General features: G+C 38.7%; 2 protein-coding genes across 2 annotated transcripts in view; both read right to left on the bottom strand.

Moving 5' to 3' along the window:
- The window catches only part of LOC306757799 (USP6 N-terminal-like protein), a 38,069-nt gene extending 29,786 nt beyond the window's left edge, over positions 1–8,283 (bottom strand). Inside the window, exon 1 of the mRNA XM_079242938.1 lies at positions 8,208–8,283. The gene's annotated coding sequence lies outside the window, so the exon portion shown is untranslated. The remainder of the gene's footprint in view (positions 1–8,207) is intronic.
- Positions 8,284–9,947: 1,664 nt separating this feature from the next.
- The window catches only part of LOC306755947 (para-nitrobenzyl esterase), a 31,832-nt gene continuing 24,635 nt past the window's right edge, over positions 9,948–17,144 (bottom strand). The window contains exon 10 of the mRNA XM_079240537.1: positions 9,948–11,512. Coding sequence (XP_079096663.1) covers positions 11,376–11,512 — 137 coding nt within the window. The 3' untranslated portion in view covers positions 9,948–11,375. The remainder of the gene's footprint in view (positions 11,513–17,144) is intronic.

Genomic DNA, 17,144 nt, shown 5'->3' with positions numbered 1-17,144 from the left:
CATTCAGAGGAGAAACAAACAGATGGTTAGAAGCAGGATCAGTAAACGTTAGCGTGCAGATTTCCTGCATGCGAAAGCAAACGTTTTAGCCTGATTAACCTGACTTTTCATCTCTACTGACAGCTAAATGATGTTCTCTGTGTTTGGTCTGGAAACTGGTCTGGGTACTGGTCTGGGTACTGGTCTGGAAACTCGTCTGGGCACTGGTCTGAGTACTGGTCTGGGTACTGGTCTGGACTAGCTAACTTGAAGCCTGTTGCATCCTGTGCAAGAAATGTGAACTTTTTCTTGTTCTCAAATTGGCGACATTTTGTCCTCGTGCACGTGGTTTGGGACGTCTTGCAGCTTGTTCTCGACGCATCAGCCGAGCAGAACTTTCTTCTTGTGGGCCTTTGAGAAGTCTTTTGTTATCGGTCAGACAGAAAGTATGAAAACATATAAAACTGATGTAACATTGAAAGACACGGACCTCGTCATGCACAGAACTTCCTCTCTATGGACTACACATCTAGTTAAATAACAGGGTCAGGTGTTCATTGCACATAAAAGCACAGAAATCCTCCGGCAGTGATCCCCGTTGCAGACAAGTCTTCTCGTGGAGATTAACCAACCGAACCAAAACGAACTTTAGGGTGCATTCACATCAGAATAGTCCACTAGACCAGGTCCGATTGGGGACTTGGTCCAGCTGTAGGGGGGTGTATCCATGCGGATTGTGTTCACGCTGCACTTTGGTCAAACCAGTTAAACCATTAGAATAATATATCCCCATTCCCACCAGAGGTGGCGCTGCACTAGTATTTAGCAGAAGAGAGGACAAGACCGGCGTGAAGAAGAAAACTCTTTTTCCTCCACCTGCCAGTTAAACATGGAGACCAAACTATGGCTGTTTTGGGTTTTTATTGTGTCTTACGCAAGTATACTGCAGAAATCCACTGCAACAATGGACGCAGTATGAACACCAGACGAGGCAGAGGACCCTTAACGCCATCGCTATGGATTTACCCATAATGCAACGATTCGCCACATCCAGGAAGTGACTTTTTTTGTAATTTGTTTCCTGTATTTGGTCCACTTGAAATGGACCGAGACCTGCGTTTGTAGGCGGACCGAGTTCGTGTTTTTGGTCTGAATCAGAAATCATTTGGCGGGTTCACATTTTCCCAAATGAAACGGCCTTTCCGAGCAAACGGACTTGGATTTGAATAGAAATGGCTGATGTGAACATACCCTTAATCTTGTTCCTGTGGCCTTGGGAAAGGTTGTAAAGGTGGATTTATATTCTCTGAACATATCACTGATGTGATATGTTCCTGTCGCTCAAAGCCAGCTGGGATAGGCTCCAGCTTCCCTGCGACCCTGAATTAGATTAAGCGGTTCAGAAAATGAATGAATGAATGAATGAATCACTGATGTAGTCTGGATCTACACAGTTCTGGGATTGCAGAACCCCAGGATGGAGCAGAGTTAAAATATGTTTTTTGAGCTGTAAACAACATAGCAACAAGTAACAACATATTTTATCACAACTTAACTGTGACAAAAGACAAACAACCTATTCTGTTCAAATTAGAGGTTTATATTAATCTTGTGATGCTTTACTGAAACAACAACCTGGAAATACAGAACTAAGGGTATGTCAACACTATTGCAAGAATAAACAATAGGCTATTTGACATAGTGAGTTATTATATCACAACATGTATCTGTGCCACTTTGGGTTTTTAGCATAAAATCCAGCTAGAACTGTTGCCTTACTGCCACATCATCTCAAAACAAAGCAGTGGGGTTATTAATCCCACCAAATCTACAACTGCTGCACACTAACAACATGGGGCGATAATCTGGAAACACACCACCAAACATGCAAAGCATCTGGATTAGGAATATCTAATGTCTATCTAAAAGGGATTATTCAGTGAAAGTCTGTTTTTCCCAAAACAAGAACAAAGAGATGTTAGGATCTGCAGTCATCCCAGCGGGTACAGAAGTCATGGTGAAGACTGAACACAGATCCTTTACTGGTTTGTTGCTCATCAACTGGTCTAAAAGCTTGTTACACAGTCTGTGGAAAGAGACGACTGATCAAGAATCGGAAATAAAATTTCAATTTGGGTTGGTTAATTCAAACTCCCCAAGAAGCTTCGTCTGTGACCGGCCAGGGATTACTGCGGTGAGATGGGGGTCCATATTGTCATATCACGTGAACAATGGCCTATTTTCATCATTTATGCATACGCCGATTGTTGGCAATGGCAGCAGATTGTTGGTGATGGTGGCAAATTGTTAGCAGCAATGGTGGCGATGGCTGATTGTTGACAACAGCTGACGATTGTTGAAAGCGATGAAGGCGAATTGTTGGCAGCAAAAATAGTTGATGACAGAGGTTGATTGTTAACGATTGTTTCTGGTGACGACTGATTGTTGATAACGATGGCTGATTGTTGACGTCTGAAGCAGACTGTTAGCAGTAAAGGCTGATTGTTGACAACAATTGAAGCTGAGAGTAGGTGGCAATAACTATTGATTACAGAGGTTGGTTGTTAACAAAGATAGCCTATTGTTTCTGGTTGTTGACCGATTGTTAATAACAATGGCTGATTGTTGATGACAGGAGTCAGCTGTTAGCAGCAAATGCCGGTTGTTGGCAGCAATGGTGGTTGACTGTTGGTCGCAACGACCGATTGTTGACAGTATGGTTGGTTGTTGCCAATACTGGCTGGTTGTTGAGGGCTACAGCCAATTGGTGGCTGCAAAGTTGGCCAGATGCAACAGTAGGCGACTATTGATGATGGTGGCTGATTTTTGGCGGTTATGAACGGTTGTTGGCTGATAGTTAAAGTGGTGGCCAAATGGTAATGATGACAGCTGATGGCAACCAACTGTTGGCCAACTGCTGATGCAATAGTAGGCAATTATTGATGATGGTGGCCTACTGTTGGAAGTAGTGGCCAATTGACGGTACAGCGGTGGGGGTTTAGGGGGATTGCAATGTGAGCAGAGTACAAAAGTAACTAAATGTTTTTGGGAAGGATGCTGTTCAGGGGGCAAAACACCCCCTAACATAATGGTAAGGCAAACACAGCCATGTGATTTTAAGAAAAATATTTCAGGCCTCTTGCACTCCCCTGGGTTTTATCAGTATTTGCTCAGTATTGTTACAACACACTTCTTGCGAGAGAAAAACAAAACAGAGTCTCATTAAATCTTGGAAACTTGCATTACAAATGTTCACGTAGCATTTAAGTTCCTCCTTTTCTCTGAATCCATGATGTTTTTCTTCCTGTCATATTTAAGTTACATATTATTAAACTCATTATGCTCTTACCTGAGAAAAACAAAGAAATGTGTGTTTTTGTAAAGTTTAGCTTCCCATAAAGGTCTAAAAACGCCTAGTTTTTCAGAGGTTTCCCTCTTTATAAAGCTAGGATAAGTATAAAGATAAATTTAAGAGTTCATTTAGCTCACTGAACGCCCCAAATATTTAGTTCAGTTACTGAGATACTTGAGATATTTTAGCAGTGAAGTGTTCTGATCCAACAACTGTTTCTGTGCTGTCCGCAAAGATTTCATCCATTATAAATCGAATAAAAACTGTTCCACCGCCGCTGAGCTCTGAGTAGGGAAGCTGAAAGCTTACAGAAGCTTTAAATATGAGCTGTCATCTGAAGCATATGGCGGCAGCCGCATGTGGTCAGAGCTGTACATCACAGAGGAACTCTGGCAAGATTCCCAGTATGAAAGGCTGAGGCCCAAACTGGGAAAAAGCAGTGAGCCTGGACGTCATTCCTTTCCTCTACCTGACTAACTAACCACATTTCCTAAATACTGAGAATGCTGGGTGTGTTTATCCACAGACTAAACCTGGACAAGAGTTATACTTATTAAATAAACTTCATGAGGGGATGGGCTTGAATCAGATGTTTTAAGACGAGGTTTACAGTCAGGAGTAGGACTGTTCACAGTGGAAAATGTGTTTTCTTTCCCACATGTGCTTGTGTTAGAGAAAACATACAAAAGAAGAGTTTTTTTTTCCCCTCTGACTGGCACTTAAATGGATTTTTTTTTTTTTTTTTTTTACTTTGACTGGGCTAAATGCAGTTGATGGAGCTCTCAGGTCGGATATTCAGATGTCAAATGTGAAAGTGGCATCATGCAAACCACATCACATATATTTTCTTTCCCTTTCTGTGGCTCAACTCTAGTTAGCTTTTAGCTTAGCCCATGGTCAGAATGCTTTTCTGGTTCTCGGAGCATGCACATGTGTGGTGACGTCACATCCAGTCATCTTCAAAATATTATGTGTTTGATAACCATGGCCTTCGCATTGGCTTCAAATGGAAGACTTCACTTAGTGTTAGCTGCTAATGTGAGAGCCCACACTCTTAGCATTAGCTGCTAATGTGAGAGCCCACACTCTTAGCATTAGCTGCTAATGTGAGAGCCCACATTCTTAGCATTAGCTGCTAATGTGAGAGCCCACATTCTTAGAGTTAGCTGCTAATGTTAGAGCCCACACTCAGGGTTAGCTGCTAATGTTAGAGCCCAAACTCTTAGCCTTAGCTTTTAATGTGAGAGCCCACACTCTTAGCATTAGCTGCTAATGTGAGAGCCCACACTCTTAGCATTAGCTGCTAATGTGAGAGCCCACACTCTTAGCATTAGCTGCTAATGTGAGAGCCCACACTCTTAGCATTAGCTGCTAATATGCGAGCCCACACTCTTAGCGTTAGTCTTGGTCTTCCACATGTGACAATGTAGGATGACTATTAAAAATTCAGTTGAGATCGGCTAATTTAGATCACTCAAACATTGGAATCATTAGTTAAGAATAAAATGTGAATATACCATGTTCTTATGTTGCCCGGCAACTGATTTAAATTGAGATAGATTTATATAAGCTCTTGTTGACATCCTCACGTGTTTGAAATTTACTGAATATATTGTTTATTAGAGGAAAAACTGTATGTTATTATGGAGCTTGATGACTTAACATTTAACTTTCAGAACAAAACCTTTAAAATTTTTATCAGAATCTTTAATCAATAATCCAACATAAGGCTTTGGTCCACCGCAAAGCTACACCGATAAGCATTGGTGGTATACCAAGAGAAACCACTGGGGCCGTGTTGAGTATACCTTACACGTAACCAGCCAAAATAACCAAGAAGAATGAGCTGTGTCATATTTAATGGCCCCGAAGACCACCATCATGTACTTAACTGCCCTGTTTTTGGTCCTGTTTTCTGAACTCTGAAGTGAACTCTGAAACACTGTCCCCTAGTGGATAAACCGCTGAGAAACCATGCTGACATAAAGCAATCATGGTGCTGACATTGTAAATATAGTCTTGGAATCATTGAACATTCCCAGAATTTGGCCGTCAAGAACATCTGGAACATCAGTTCAATTGTTTTGTTTCTATTCAGTCAGCAAACGCTTCTTACAGGGTCACATCTCACTGAGAAGACTTTCTGATTCACAGACATAGTTGGAGACTACTTGGTCTTCTTCTTATTGTCTTTCATATCCAACAGCCCAATCACTGGCGAAACCACAGCCCAAGCCCCCCAAACCAGTCATAAAACTATGTTTTTACTTCCTGTGCAGGACAATTACTAAAAATGATCCATTACATTTTTTTTTGGTTGTTTTCCTTTTTCTTTATGGGGGTTCTGGTCTATTCCAGTGATGCTTTCAAGACAAAAACATCCAGCACGAGGCCCTTTTATTCTTGAGTTTAAACTGTGCACACAACTCAGTCAGGCACCACTAACAACAGCTAAAGGTCCATTTCTGCTCCCTTATGTATGTAAACAGGGACGTTCATTTCAAATGTCATACATGACCATTGTAATACTTGCATGCAGCTTTTACATTGCCATGGTTGTTGAGTCAGTTCATCTACTAGTGGGAAGTGCTGAATTCAAAGTTTAAGTCCGCATTTTGACACCAGTTGGTCGCGGTAATGCACTACTATAAAGTTCTTTACAACCACCCAAAAACACCAGAAGAAGAGTAAAACCACAAGGTGTTTTGCCGTTCTCTACTTTTACTGAGTCTTCTTTGGTTGCCTTTTATCTTGCGGTTTCTGCATCATCTTGTTCCTGTTCCTTTTCTTCTTGCTTCGTTTGTTCCTTTCGCTGGTTGTGTGCCGGTTGTACAACTCAACATTGCCCCTGTGTCTTCCAGTGGTATTGCTCCCTTTTTTATACATCATGTAACGTATAGCCAGGACCCTAGAAATGGACTAAATTCTGTGTGTAACCGTTGCAGGAGACGGAGTAAACTGTCTGTCTGTGTCCAGTATAAATGGGCCTTTATCCGTCTTGCTTCCTGTCTCTTCTCTGAGATCTTTCCACACAGTAAAAGTAAGCTTAACATAATTTCCTTTGTCGCTCTCTGCCTTTTCCTCTCATCCTCAGATAATGCCCTCTTGCTATTGTTTGCTGTATCTACGGTGTGCTTGCAAAACACCCAGTCCGTGCATTTACATGGGAGTTTTAATTCCTCTTTAATTCCGAATAAAAGTTAATTCCGCTTTAAACTGATGAAAAATGACCATGTAAACACTTAATTCCTAATGCAAATTTCTATTCGGAATTAAACTTAATTCCAATGTAAGTGTCTGGTTTATTTGCATTTTAATTCCGATCTATTTAATTCCTCTGTCATGTAAACCTTCATTCTGCTCTAAGTTAATTCCGGTCGTTCTGAGCATGCTCGTTACCTTGTCCTGTCCCGATGACGTGCGTTGTTTTGCCTCTCATGTTCGGTGGTCTATCTTTCTTCTCCTTCTCAGTTGCAGCAAAAAGTGAAGTAGTATGCTCGTGTTGAGCTGCTACTTCAAATTCATAATAAAAATAGTGGCGAAACTGGAAATTATTATGTAGTTTTTACAAATTACGACTGAAAAGACAAGAAGAAGGGAGCCACGTTTTGTCATTTCCGATATACGTTACACATCACGTCCAATCAGAACCCTTCTCAACCCGCCGCTCTAAAGAGTAATTAAGTAATTAAGTAAGAACATGTTTCATATAAACCTCCATTTAGAATTATTATTTTCATGTAATTTTGTAGGAGAATATGTGAATTCTATATTATTTAAGTCTGAATTATTAATTCCGAATTTAAAAATAACATCATGTTACTGTACCCAATGTGTTGATATCCAGTTGCTAGCATGGTGCATACAAGCTCAAAAAAGTTTCATTACTATTTCAATATCGTTACAAATAATTGTAAGGTGGTTCCTTCTACATAAAGACCAAAAGATCATTTTAATGCAAAATCAGCAGAGCTACAGTTACCTTATAATCAACGCTGTTAAAAAAGCAAGACTAAAGGTGGTCCGTGGAGTACAATCCCAAGTGGTGAACAAAAACTGGGTCACTGTGATGGGCGATAAACTGAATTTAGCCAAGAATTAGATTCATTAATTAAGGAAACAAGGAAATTAATATATATATATATATATATATATATATATATATATATATATATATATATATATATATATATATACATACATATATATATATATATATATATATATATATATATATATACATACATATATATATATATATATATATATATACATACATATATATATATATATATATATATATATACATACATATATATATATATATATATATATATATATATATATATATATATATACATATACATATATATATATATATATATATTTTTTTAATATTCAACAAACCTATAATCAGTGAGTATTAATACCAGCAGAGCTATTTCTGCATCATGTAAAAGAAACAGTCCTTCTGTACATGATGAGGTATTTTAACTATAAATGGCATTTAATCAGGATGCTAGTGTCGCCTCCATCTCTGCTTGTTTTGCTGATAAACTTGCAGCAGATCTGATCTTCCTGCAGGCCTTAAGGCAGCTGATGCCTTCACGGTCTGCATCTTCAACCCGGAGGTGAAGGCTGAAGGATGCCGACACGGTCTACCTCCGGGACGGACCCGTTTTGTCCAGAACCGAACCTTCTAATAAAGGTTTTCTGAAGGTAAACAAACCTCCAGCCTCCGAGAGGCTGATCGCCTCCAGATATCTGATTTCAGACGATGCTGCAGCCTCACAGCCGCGGTTTTCATGCCAATAACAAAAAGAACAAAAAGCAGTGATGGATGGTGTCACAGAGGGAACAATCAGACATTAATTACCTTGTTTCTCCGGCGGCTTTCTGCGCTATCCGTGCAGCAACGCAGCTCCGGCTCTGCGGGGCATTCTCCGGTGAAAGTGCGGCTCCGGCAGAACCAACCACGGGGCTGACAACAATAGCCTCCCCTCCGTAGGTTACCATCAGACAACACGGTGGCGTTACGGGACTGAGGAGCTCCGGGACCTGGAACCGAGCACCCACCGCAGCGTGGCAGCCTTCAGCCGAATGAGAGCCGGGATGTTTCGGGCTTAAAGACACAGAACCTCCACGAGCTTCTGCAGACAGGCGACGCCATGCAGGCTGACCAGGCCTGTCCTCCGCTGACATCTGGTGGACAGATGCTGCACTGCAGGCAGGACCACTGGAGACCAGTTCAGCTTGAAAAAGAACCAAACTGGTTCTTTAGATTTAGCTTTTAAGTTAAAGGCAATCGATCTGTCGGCCAAAGAAGTAAACAGAGTTAGTGTTGTGCTCATATATATATTCATCCCCTTTCATTAAAGAAAAGGCTGAATTTACAACAGTCACTCAAATAACTGGAGATTTAAAAAAGGAACAATAACTAAAAATGTGCAGAAATATAATTTAGTAATATAAGACACTGTTTTTTCATTTAATTGAGTTGAAGAAAGAAAGAAAGAAACAACCAAACAAATGTGTCCTGGACAAATGAGAGACTTTTCTGTTGAACAGTGGGACAAAATACCTGTCAACAGGTGCAGAAGTCTGACTGAGAGGAACAGAAAACACCTGACTGGAGCGGAAACATTGAAGGATTGTTCAACTAAATATTACTTTATGACTCATGTAATACGTAATAAATTATCTTTGTTGTTTGCTTTTTTTTTTTTAAAAAAAATTTCTTTTGAACCAGAATGAGAAAATAATGTCATGATTTTCATAAATTTTTTATTTATTATTACTTTAGTTCATTTCAGTTTATTTTACAGGCAGCTGTTTTTTTCCTTCTTTAATGAAAGGGGATGAATAAATACGAGCATAACTATTAATTTTGAGATCCGAATATTTGGATCCTTATATTCAGGTACGCTCAATAGTACGGAAATCACGGCATGTAATGTGGAGAATAGTATGTAGTTAAAGTCATGTGAAAAAATCTACAACTTAATTAACTTTACAAGAGGTGCTGCTGAGGCTGAGAACTACTTGTATTTTTGTTGTGTTTGAACTTAAAACAAAGACAAGTCATCGCAGTTATATTTAAATTTTACTGTATTTTCTGTGGAAGAATTTTCGAGCGCTATTTATTTAACCTTTTATGCAACTTTATAAGAGATGTTCCTGAGTCTAAGAAAATCAGGCACTTCTGGAACTAGTCACTAGTCTCCAAATGGGCCCCAAGTGGAGGTGGGCCCCTGGGCCAGAGTCCATAATGCCCATTGGCTAATCTGGCCTTGACCGGCGGCAAGAAGGCAGGTAGCGCCGCGGTTTTTAGCCGGCTAACCGCATGACTAGATTTAGCTAGCCCCTCCGCTGTTAACTGGTTAGCTCCGCGCTAGCTCCTTGCTACAAGCAACTAACAGGAGCTAACTAGCTTATCCGCACGTATACAAACACTAAATTAATTATTTTCTTCCCTGCTGCCTTAGATGAGGAGTCGTATTCCTACCAGGGCAAACAATTTTGATACTTAATCTACACTGAACTTTTAGCTAGTCTTCATTTTTAGCTCGTTCACACATTTGAAAGCTGAAGTAAAGAATTAGACAAGTTGCATGATATCAGTTTATTGAGCTTCAAAAGAGTGAATTTAAGCACTTCAACACAGCAAACATAATGTCTGAGTTGTGTCTGCCAGGCAACAACTATAACCACGCTATCATCAACATTTTGTGTAAATGCACAAACAAAAAATCCACAACAACGAACAAACAAGAGGAAAATAAAGGAGCTAATTTAGCTCCTTTATTTAGCTCCCAATTTAATTTTTTGGGCAGATAAACAGTTAAATTCCAGACAATTAGTGGCCAAGCGATAAGGTTATAAATCAGTGCAAACAGCAAAATTCAACATAATTCACAAAGAAAAACTTAATTAATAAAAATCATGTCCCATCCCACAAAAAAGAAATAAAAAAATAAAATCAAGTTTATATTTGCAGACTTCCTTCACATACTCAATTAAGACTTGTGAAAAATTTCAATTATATCACCATTTCTCCTACTTCTTGAGGCACATTAACAAATAAAACTTTATATAACGCAACAAACATTTAGATTCCTTATTGTATAGATTTTTTTTTTCAGAAAATATAACTTTTTTTTCTTATCTTTATAAAGATCTGGTCTTTTTTTTCAAAACTCACCAACAATAAAAAAAAAACAAAAAACAAAACTCACATTTGGTCATTTACAACAACCACTGAAGTGTTCTCATGTGATGTTTTTCCTATTAATTAAATGTTGAAGCCAAATGTTGAAGTGAAGCCAAAAACTGCAGTTCCCCCTTCATCCACTAGGGGCTATGGCAGAAATAAACATGTTTACAGCCTGGTACAAAAATCCATTTTAGGTTTAATAGGTCAGGTTTACCTTCATGACAACTGGGGGGAGTGATTTTTTTTTTTTTTTTTTTTTTTTTTTAGAATTCCTCCATTTAGAAATAATTTAATCTCAAAATTTGCCAAATTCAGGGTCGTGTCCTTTTGACTGGCAGGAACTGATCTCCCGCTTCAAGAAGGAGGAATGTGGAACAACCGTGGTTTTTAGTCGCTTAACATAACTTAGCTTTAGCCCGCTTACCTCTGTTAGCTGGTTAGCTCCCGTTAGCTACGAGCTAGCTCTTAGCTACAGACAGGTTGGAGTTCGCTAGATATCAAATATCCACCCCCACGCTCACAGTCCCCCTCTCAGCTTCGCCTCCTTGTCCCTTTTTGTATTTTCCAGGGGAGACGACGCATGACGCAGCCAAGATGGCGATGGTAGCAACTACCCAATGAGCTTCATTTTAGCTCTTCAGAAACGTCACAGAAGCTCTGCCTATTTTTCATAAACACACCTGGATCAGATTAAAGTTTAGATCAATCAATAGTGGATTAATACAATAACTCGGTGGTAAAACTTTGGCAGAAATCTCACAACGTAAACAACATTATCTGCACAGGTAGATATTCAAACAAAACGTCGTTGCTATGGCAACATGTCCACGCTCAGTTCATCCAGGCGTAGTCGTACAGGCCATTCTTCCTCCACAGCTCACAGCGGTCAGACGAGTAATTCTGGACTGGTTTCAATACGTGGGACAGCAGAGCAGTGGATTCTGGGTACTCGGGCCACTCCACCTTACCTGCAGGACAGGAAAAACATGAACTAAAATGATTCTTTGTTTTATCACAGCAGAGAACTTCACTTCAACTGCTGCAGCTAAAAGATTTCTGCTCCATTTATTCCTTTCATCACCACTGCAAACAAAAACTGATCCAAGACAGATTCAGACCCTGATGAGTGTTTTCTGGTTGTTGTGTTAATGGCAGTGAGAAAAGGACAGAGAACAGAACTAGATGGGTTGTACCAAGCGGCAATTTCCGTCAGTTAAAGGTGAAACCTATGTAGAAGTGCATAAAACTGCGGTTCCCCCTTCATCCACTAGGGGCTCTAAAACAGAGCAAATCCCCATAGACTCACATGTTAAAAAGACCAACTTCACAGCAGAAATAAACATGTTTACATCAGAAATAAACACGTTTACAGCAGGAATAAACATGTTTACAGCAGGAATAAACATGTTCACAGCAGAAATAAACATGTTTACAGCAGGAATAAACATGTTCACAGCAGAAATAAACATGTTTACAGCAGGAATAAACATGTTCACAGCAGAAATAAACATGTTTACAGCAGAAATAAACATGTTTACAGCAGAAATAAACATGTTTACAGCAGGAATAAACATGTTTACAGCAGGAATAAACATGTTCACAGCAGAAATAAACATGTTTACAGCAGGAATAAACATGTTCACAGCAGAAATAAACATGTTTACAGCAGGAATAAACATGTTCACAGCAGAAATAAACATGTTTACAGCAGAAATAAACATGTTTACTGCAGGAATAAACATGTTTACAGCCTGGTACAAAAATCCATTTTAGGTTTAATAGGTCAGGTTTACCTTCATGACAACTGTGGGAGGAGTGAATTTTTTTCCAACTCGCCCAATTAAAAGTAATTTAATCTGGGGGCTTCCGACGAGCTTTTCAAGATGGCGGACTAACTTTTTTCCTATCCCAGTCAGAAAGAAAGAAAAACCCCACCTAATTCAAGAAAATAGTTCCTTCAGTACTTAAATTGGACTGTAATGGGTGGAACTAAGAAAAACAAAAAGCAGGGGGCCGCCAAAGGTGGAAAGGAAGCAAAAGACAACCAAGAAAACGACATTGAAGACGAGGCTAGCAGCGTGGAACTAACAGAAGAGGAGAGCGAGCTAACAACTGCTAAAGCTATCCTCTCGCTTTCTAACAACATTGCTGAAATGAAGGACGAATTAAAACAAGAACTTGCTAGCCTGAAATCCGACATGAACCAGAAACTACAGAATTTGACGGCAGATGTACGAAACCAAGGCACAAGGTTAATAGAGGCTGAACAGCGAGTGTCCGAGCTGGAAACCGTGAATGCCAGTTTGCGGGATGCGCTCCACCATTGCCTAACCCAGCAGAAAACTCTCCAAGCAAGGATGACTGATTTCGAAGGCAGATCTCGCCGGAATAATATTCGGATATATGGGATCAGAGAAGGCGTCGAGAATAACGACATGATGGCATTCATCACTCACTTTTTGAGAAGAGAGTTCTCACTGGGAGATGATGTGAAGCTGCAGATTCAACGTGTTCACCGCTCGTTAGGGCCGACTCCCCGAGAAGGACAGCCAGCAAGATCTATACTTGTCAACTTTCAGAGGTTTGATATCAAGGAAAAAATCATCAAAATGGCATGGGCGAAGAAGATTGTGGTTGACGACAAGGTGGTCACGTTCGCCAATGATATGCCAACGGAGGTTTATAACAAGTTGAAAGAATACAAGGAAATTAAGAGGATCCTCAAAGAAGCAAAGATTCGATTCCAAACACCGTACCCTGCACGAATGAGGATTCATTGGGGCGACGGACCGCGTTTGTACAGGAATGCAACGGAGGTGGCGGGGGAAATGAGGAGGAGAGGCTATTCTGTGGAAGGACCACGAGCAGCCGCTGAGGAAGATTGGGACAGGATTTTTACTAGTGACTGGGAAAAGATCAGCAATACACGCTCCGAGCGGGTACGTGAGAGGCTGCGAGGATTTCAGCGTGAGCAAGTTTAAGCTTGAACTTTTACTGGACAATGGGATCTATGTAAGTACAGACTTCACTAAATTTTGTATGGTTTGATGATCTGTACTGAAGTTTTTGCACTAACAGTCTCAAAGACTCGTTATTATTTCATCTCGTGTTTTTTTTTTTAATACCAAAGGTATTGTATTTATTTTTGCATTTGGTCGTTGCTCTATTTACATCCCTGGCTTATTAACAATTCTGACTGGGATAAGGGACATTTTTGTTTTTTCTTATTATTAGCTCAAGAAGAAGGACTCTGCTTAATACAGAGAAGGAGCTCCTGCCTCGAGTGGGATTTTTTCTCCTACACTGGGATCTTTTAGTATGTAGGGAAACAGGGCCAGGCCATGCCCTGAAGGTGGAAGTTCACCTTTGTTCTGTTTGTTTTTGTTGTTTTTTTTGTTGTGTTAGTGCTAAGTTTGTTCTTACAGTCTGCATTTGTAATCTGAAAATTCGTAATGAATACTGACAAATATAGGAGAGCCACATGGAATGTAAATGGTCTCAATGATGTTGTTAAAAGGAGTCGGGTAATGTCTTGGGTAAAGAAGGAAAAAATAAAAATAATGTTTCTCCAGGAAACTCATCTATCTAATAGTTAACATGAAAAATTAAAGACTTCTGGTTGTAAAAATAAGACAGGACATAAAAGAGGAGTCGCAGTTCTGATACATAACTCCGTGCATTTTGAATGCATCAAGCAAATAAAGGATAGTGAAGGCAGACATATCCTAATACAATGTAAAATAGATGGTCAACCTACAACTCTTATTTCTGTTTATCTACCCCCAGATTATAGTTCCAAAATTGCGAAAAAGTTTATCGAAATAATTGCATCAGAAACAAATGGAATTTTAATATGTGCAGGTGACTTAAATACAATAATGCACAAGACTGACACATCTAATAAAAGATTACTGACTCCACAGGGCAAAAAGTTAAAACAAGGCTTGATTGAGTTGGGTTTGCTTGACGTTTGGCGAGAGATACATCCAACCGATAGGGATTATACATATTTTTCTTTGCCTCACAAGGTATACTCAAGAATCGACTTTTTTTTATGTTAACAACTGATAGACATAGAATTTCAAGTTGTGAAATTGGTTCTAAAGGACTGTCAGACCACTCACCGATATACTTAACACTACATCTTGGAGCAAGACCAAAAAGGACAATATGGAGGCTAAATACTAGGCTACTAAATAACAAGAAACTCATTAATGATATCAAAACAGAGATCAAAAACTATCTTGAGTGGAATGATAATAGTGAAGTTAACCCTACCATTCTTTGGGATACTTTGAAAGCAGTTATAAGGGGGAAATTCATATCACAAGCTACTGCAATCAAGAAAGAAAAGGAAAGACGATTGAAAGAGTTGGATGAAATGTTGAAAGATTTAGAAAAAAAGCATATTAGAACCCCTAAAGAAGACATCTTGAAAGAAATTCAAAAAATAAGAAAAATCGTGGATTTATACAAAGAAGAAGAAGATAAGGAATATAAATTTTTAAAACAATCTTATTATGAAACTGGGCCAAAAGCTACAAAATTGCTCGCTCGTAAAATTCGACAAAGACAAATTCTGTTCAGTGGTTAATCCAAAAACAGGATCCCTTGAAAATGACTTAGAAAAAATTGATAACGCTTTTCAGACATATTATGAAACGTTATATGCACAGCCTAAACAAGCAAATGTTGTGGATATAAAAGGATTCCTTAATTTGTTAGATTTACCAACAATAGGAAAACAACAAAACGAGATTCTGAACAAACAAATTGACAAGAAAGAACTGGAACTAGCTTTAAAGAAGTTAAAAAATAACAAAACACCAGGCACAGATGGCCTACCAGCAGAGTGGTACAAGGCATTTGAAGACCTGCTTACACCAGTTCTTCTAAAATCTTTGAACTGGACATTAAAAAACAATTGTACGCCGCCATCCTGGTCAGAAGCTATTATAACAATAATACCAAAGGAAGGAAAGGATAAAACATTGTGTAGTTCCTACAGGCCAATCTCAATATTAAACCAGGATTATAAACTTTATGCGTCTATCTTGTCAAGTAGGTTAAACACTTTTATCACAGATTTAATTGATGAAGACCAGACAGGCTTTGTCGCTGGTCGACAAACCCAAGATAATATAAGACATTCACTTCATATAATTTAACAATATTCAGACAAATAAACATAAAGCAACATTGATAAGCTTAGATGCTGAAAAGGCGTTCGATTGCGTAAATTGGGAGTACTTGTTTTTAGTGTTAAAAAGATTTGGTTTTTCAGATATCTCAATTAATAATATTCAGACTTTATATCAATCTCCAACAGCAAGAATTAAAATAAACGGGCGCTTAACTAATCGCATAAAGCTAGAGAGATCAACGCGACAAGGATGCCCCTTATCACCAACATTATTTGCATTGTACATCGAACCATTAGCTCAAGCAATAAAGGAAAATCAAAATATCCAAGGAATTACTATCAATTCAAGGGTACATAAAGTCGCACTGTATGCAGATGACATTCTTGTATATATCATCAACCCAGATCAATCCATACCAGCACTTTTAGGGTTACTTGAAATATTTGGCTCTTTTTCAGGCTACAGTTTAAACCTAGGCAAAACACAAGTTATGGGCTTTAACTTTAATCCATCTGAAGAATTTAGAGAGAAATTACCCTCCAATTGGTCCCAGAAAGCAATAAAATATTTAGGTGTGTGGCGGACATATTTTGCTAATGATCTATACAAAAAAAATTATGAACCAGTGAACAAAAATATTCAGCAAAATCTTACTAAGTGGAAAACTAATATACTTAACTTTAATTCAAGAATTGAAATTATAAAGATGTCTATACTGCCCAGATTACTTTACTTGTTCATGTCACTTCCTGTTAAAATCCCAACATCCCAATTTCAGGAGTGGGATAAACAAATTTCCAGATTTATTTGGAGAGGGAAAAAACCCCGCATCAAATACAAAACATTGTTAATCAATAAAGAAAAGGGGGTCTATCCTTACCCAATCTCCGTGACTACTATTTAGCAGCCCAACTCAAAGCTATAACCCAGTGGTGTGATAACACATGTGGGACAAGGTGGAAGGAAATGGAAATTTGTTGCGGAAACGTCCCAATCCAAACTTTAATAGGAGATAGAAAACTTGTGACTAGAATTCAAAAAGACATTACTCCAATTGCATTTTTCACTTTATCACTATGGTTTCAAGTTTTGAAAGAACTTAAAATAGTTAATCAGATTACAATTCTTAGATGGGTAGCATTTGATTCAGATTTTAAGCCAAATCAAATTGATTCAGTATTTAAATATTGGATACAGAATGGTATGACAGCTTATTGCAAATTTCTGGAAAAAGACTCGTTACCAAGCTTCCAGTCATGTCAGAGGAAATATAACTTAGAACAAAATGATTACTTTAGATATTTACAGTTAAAGCAATATATATCCTCAAAGATCCTAAAGGTTAGGACCCCAGAGCCTAATAAATTAGTTATTCTGATCTCACAAGCGTACAATAAGGGTTGTAAGTCAATTATTTCTAAGCTATATAAAACTATTCAAAACAGCAGAGGGAATT

Source organism: Telmatherina bonti (assembly GCF_933228915.1).
Source record: "Telmatherina bonti genome assembly, chromosome: 1".
NCBI lineage: Eukaryota > Metazoa > Chordata > Actinopteri > Atheriniformes > Telmatherinidae > Telmatherina > Telmatherina bonti.
The sequence above is the reverse complement of the archived record's forward strand: the minus strand, read 5'-3'. Positions and strand labels throughout refer to the sequence as shown.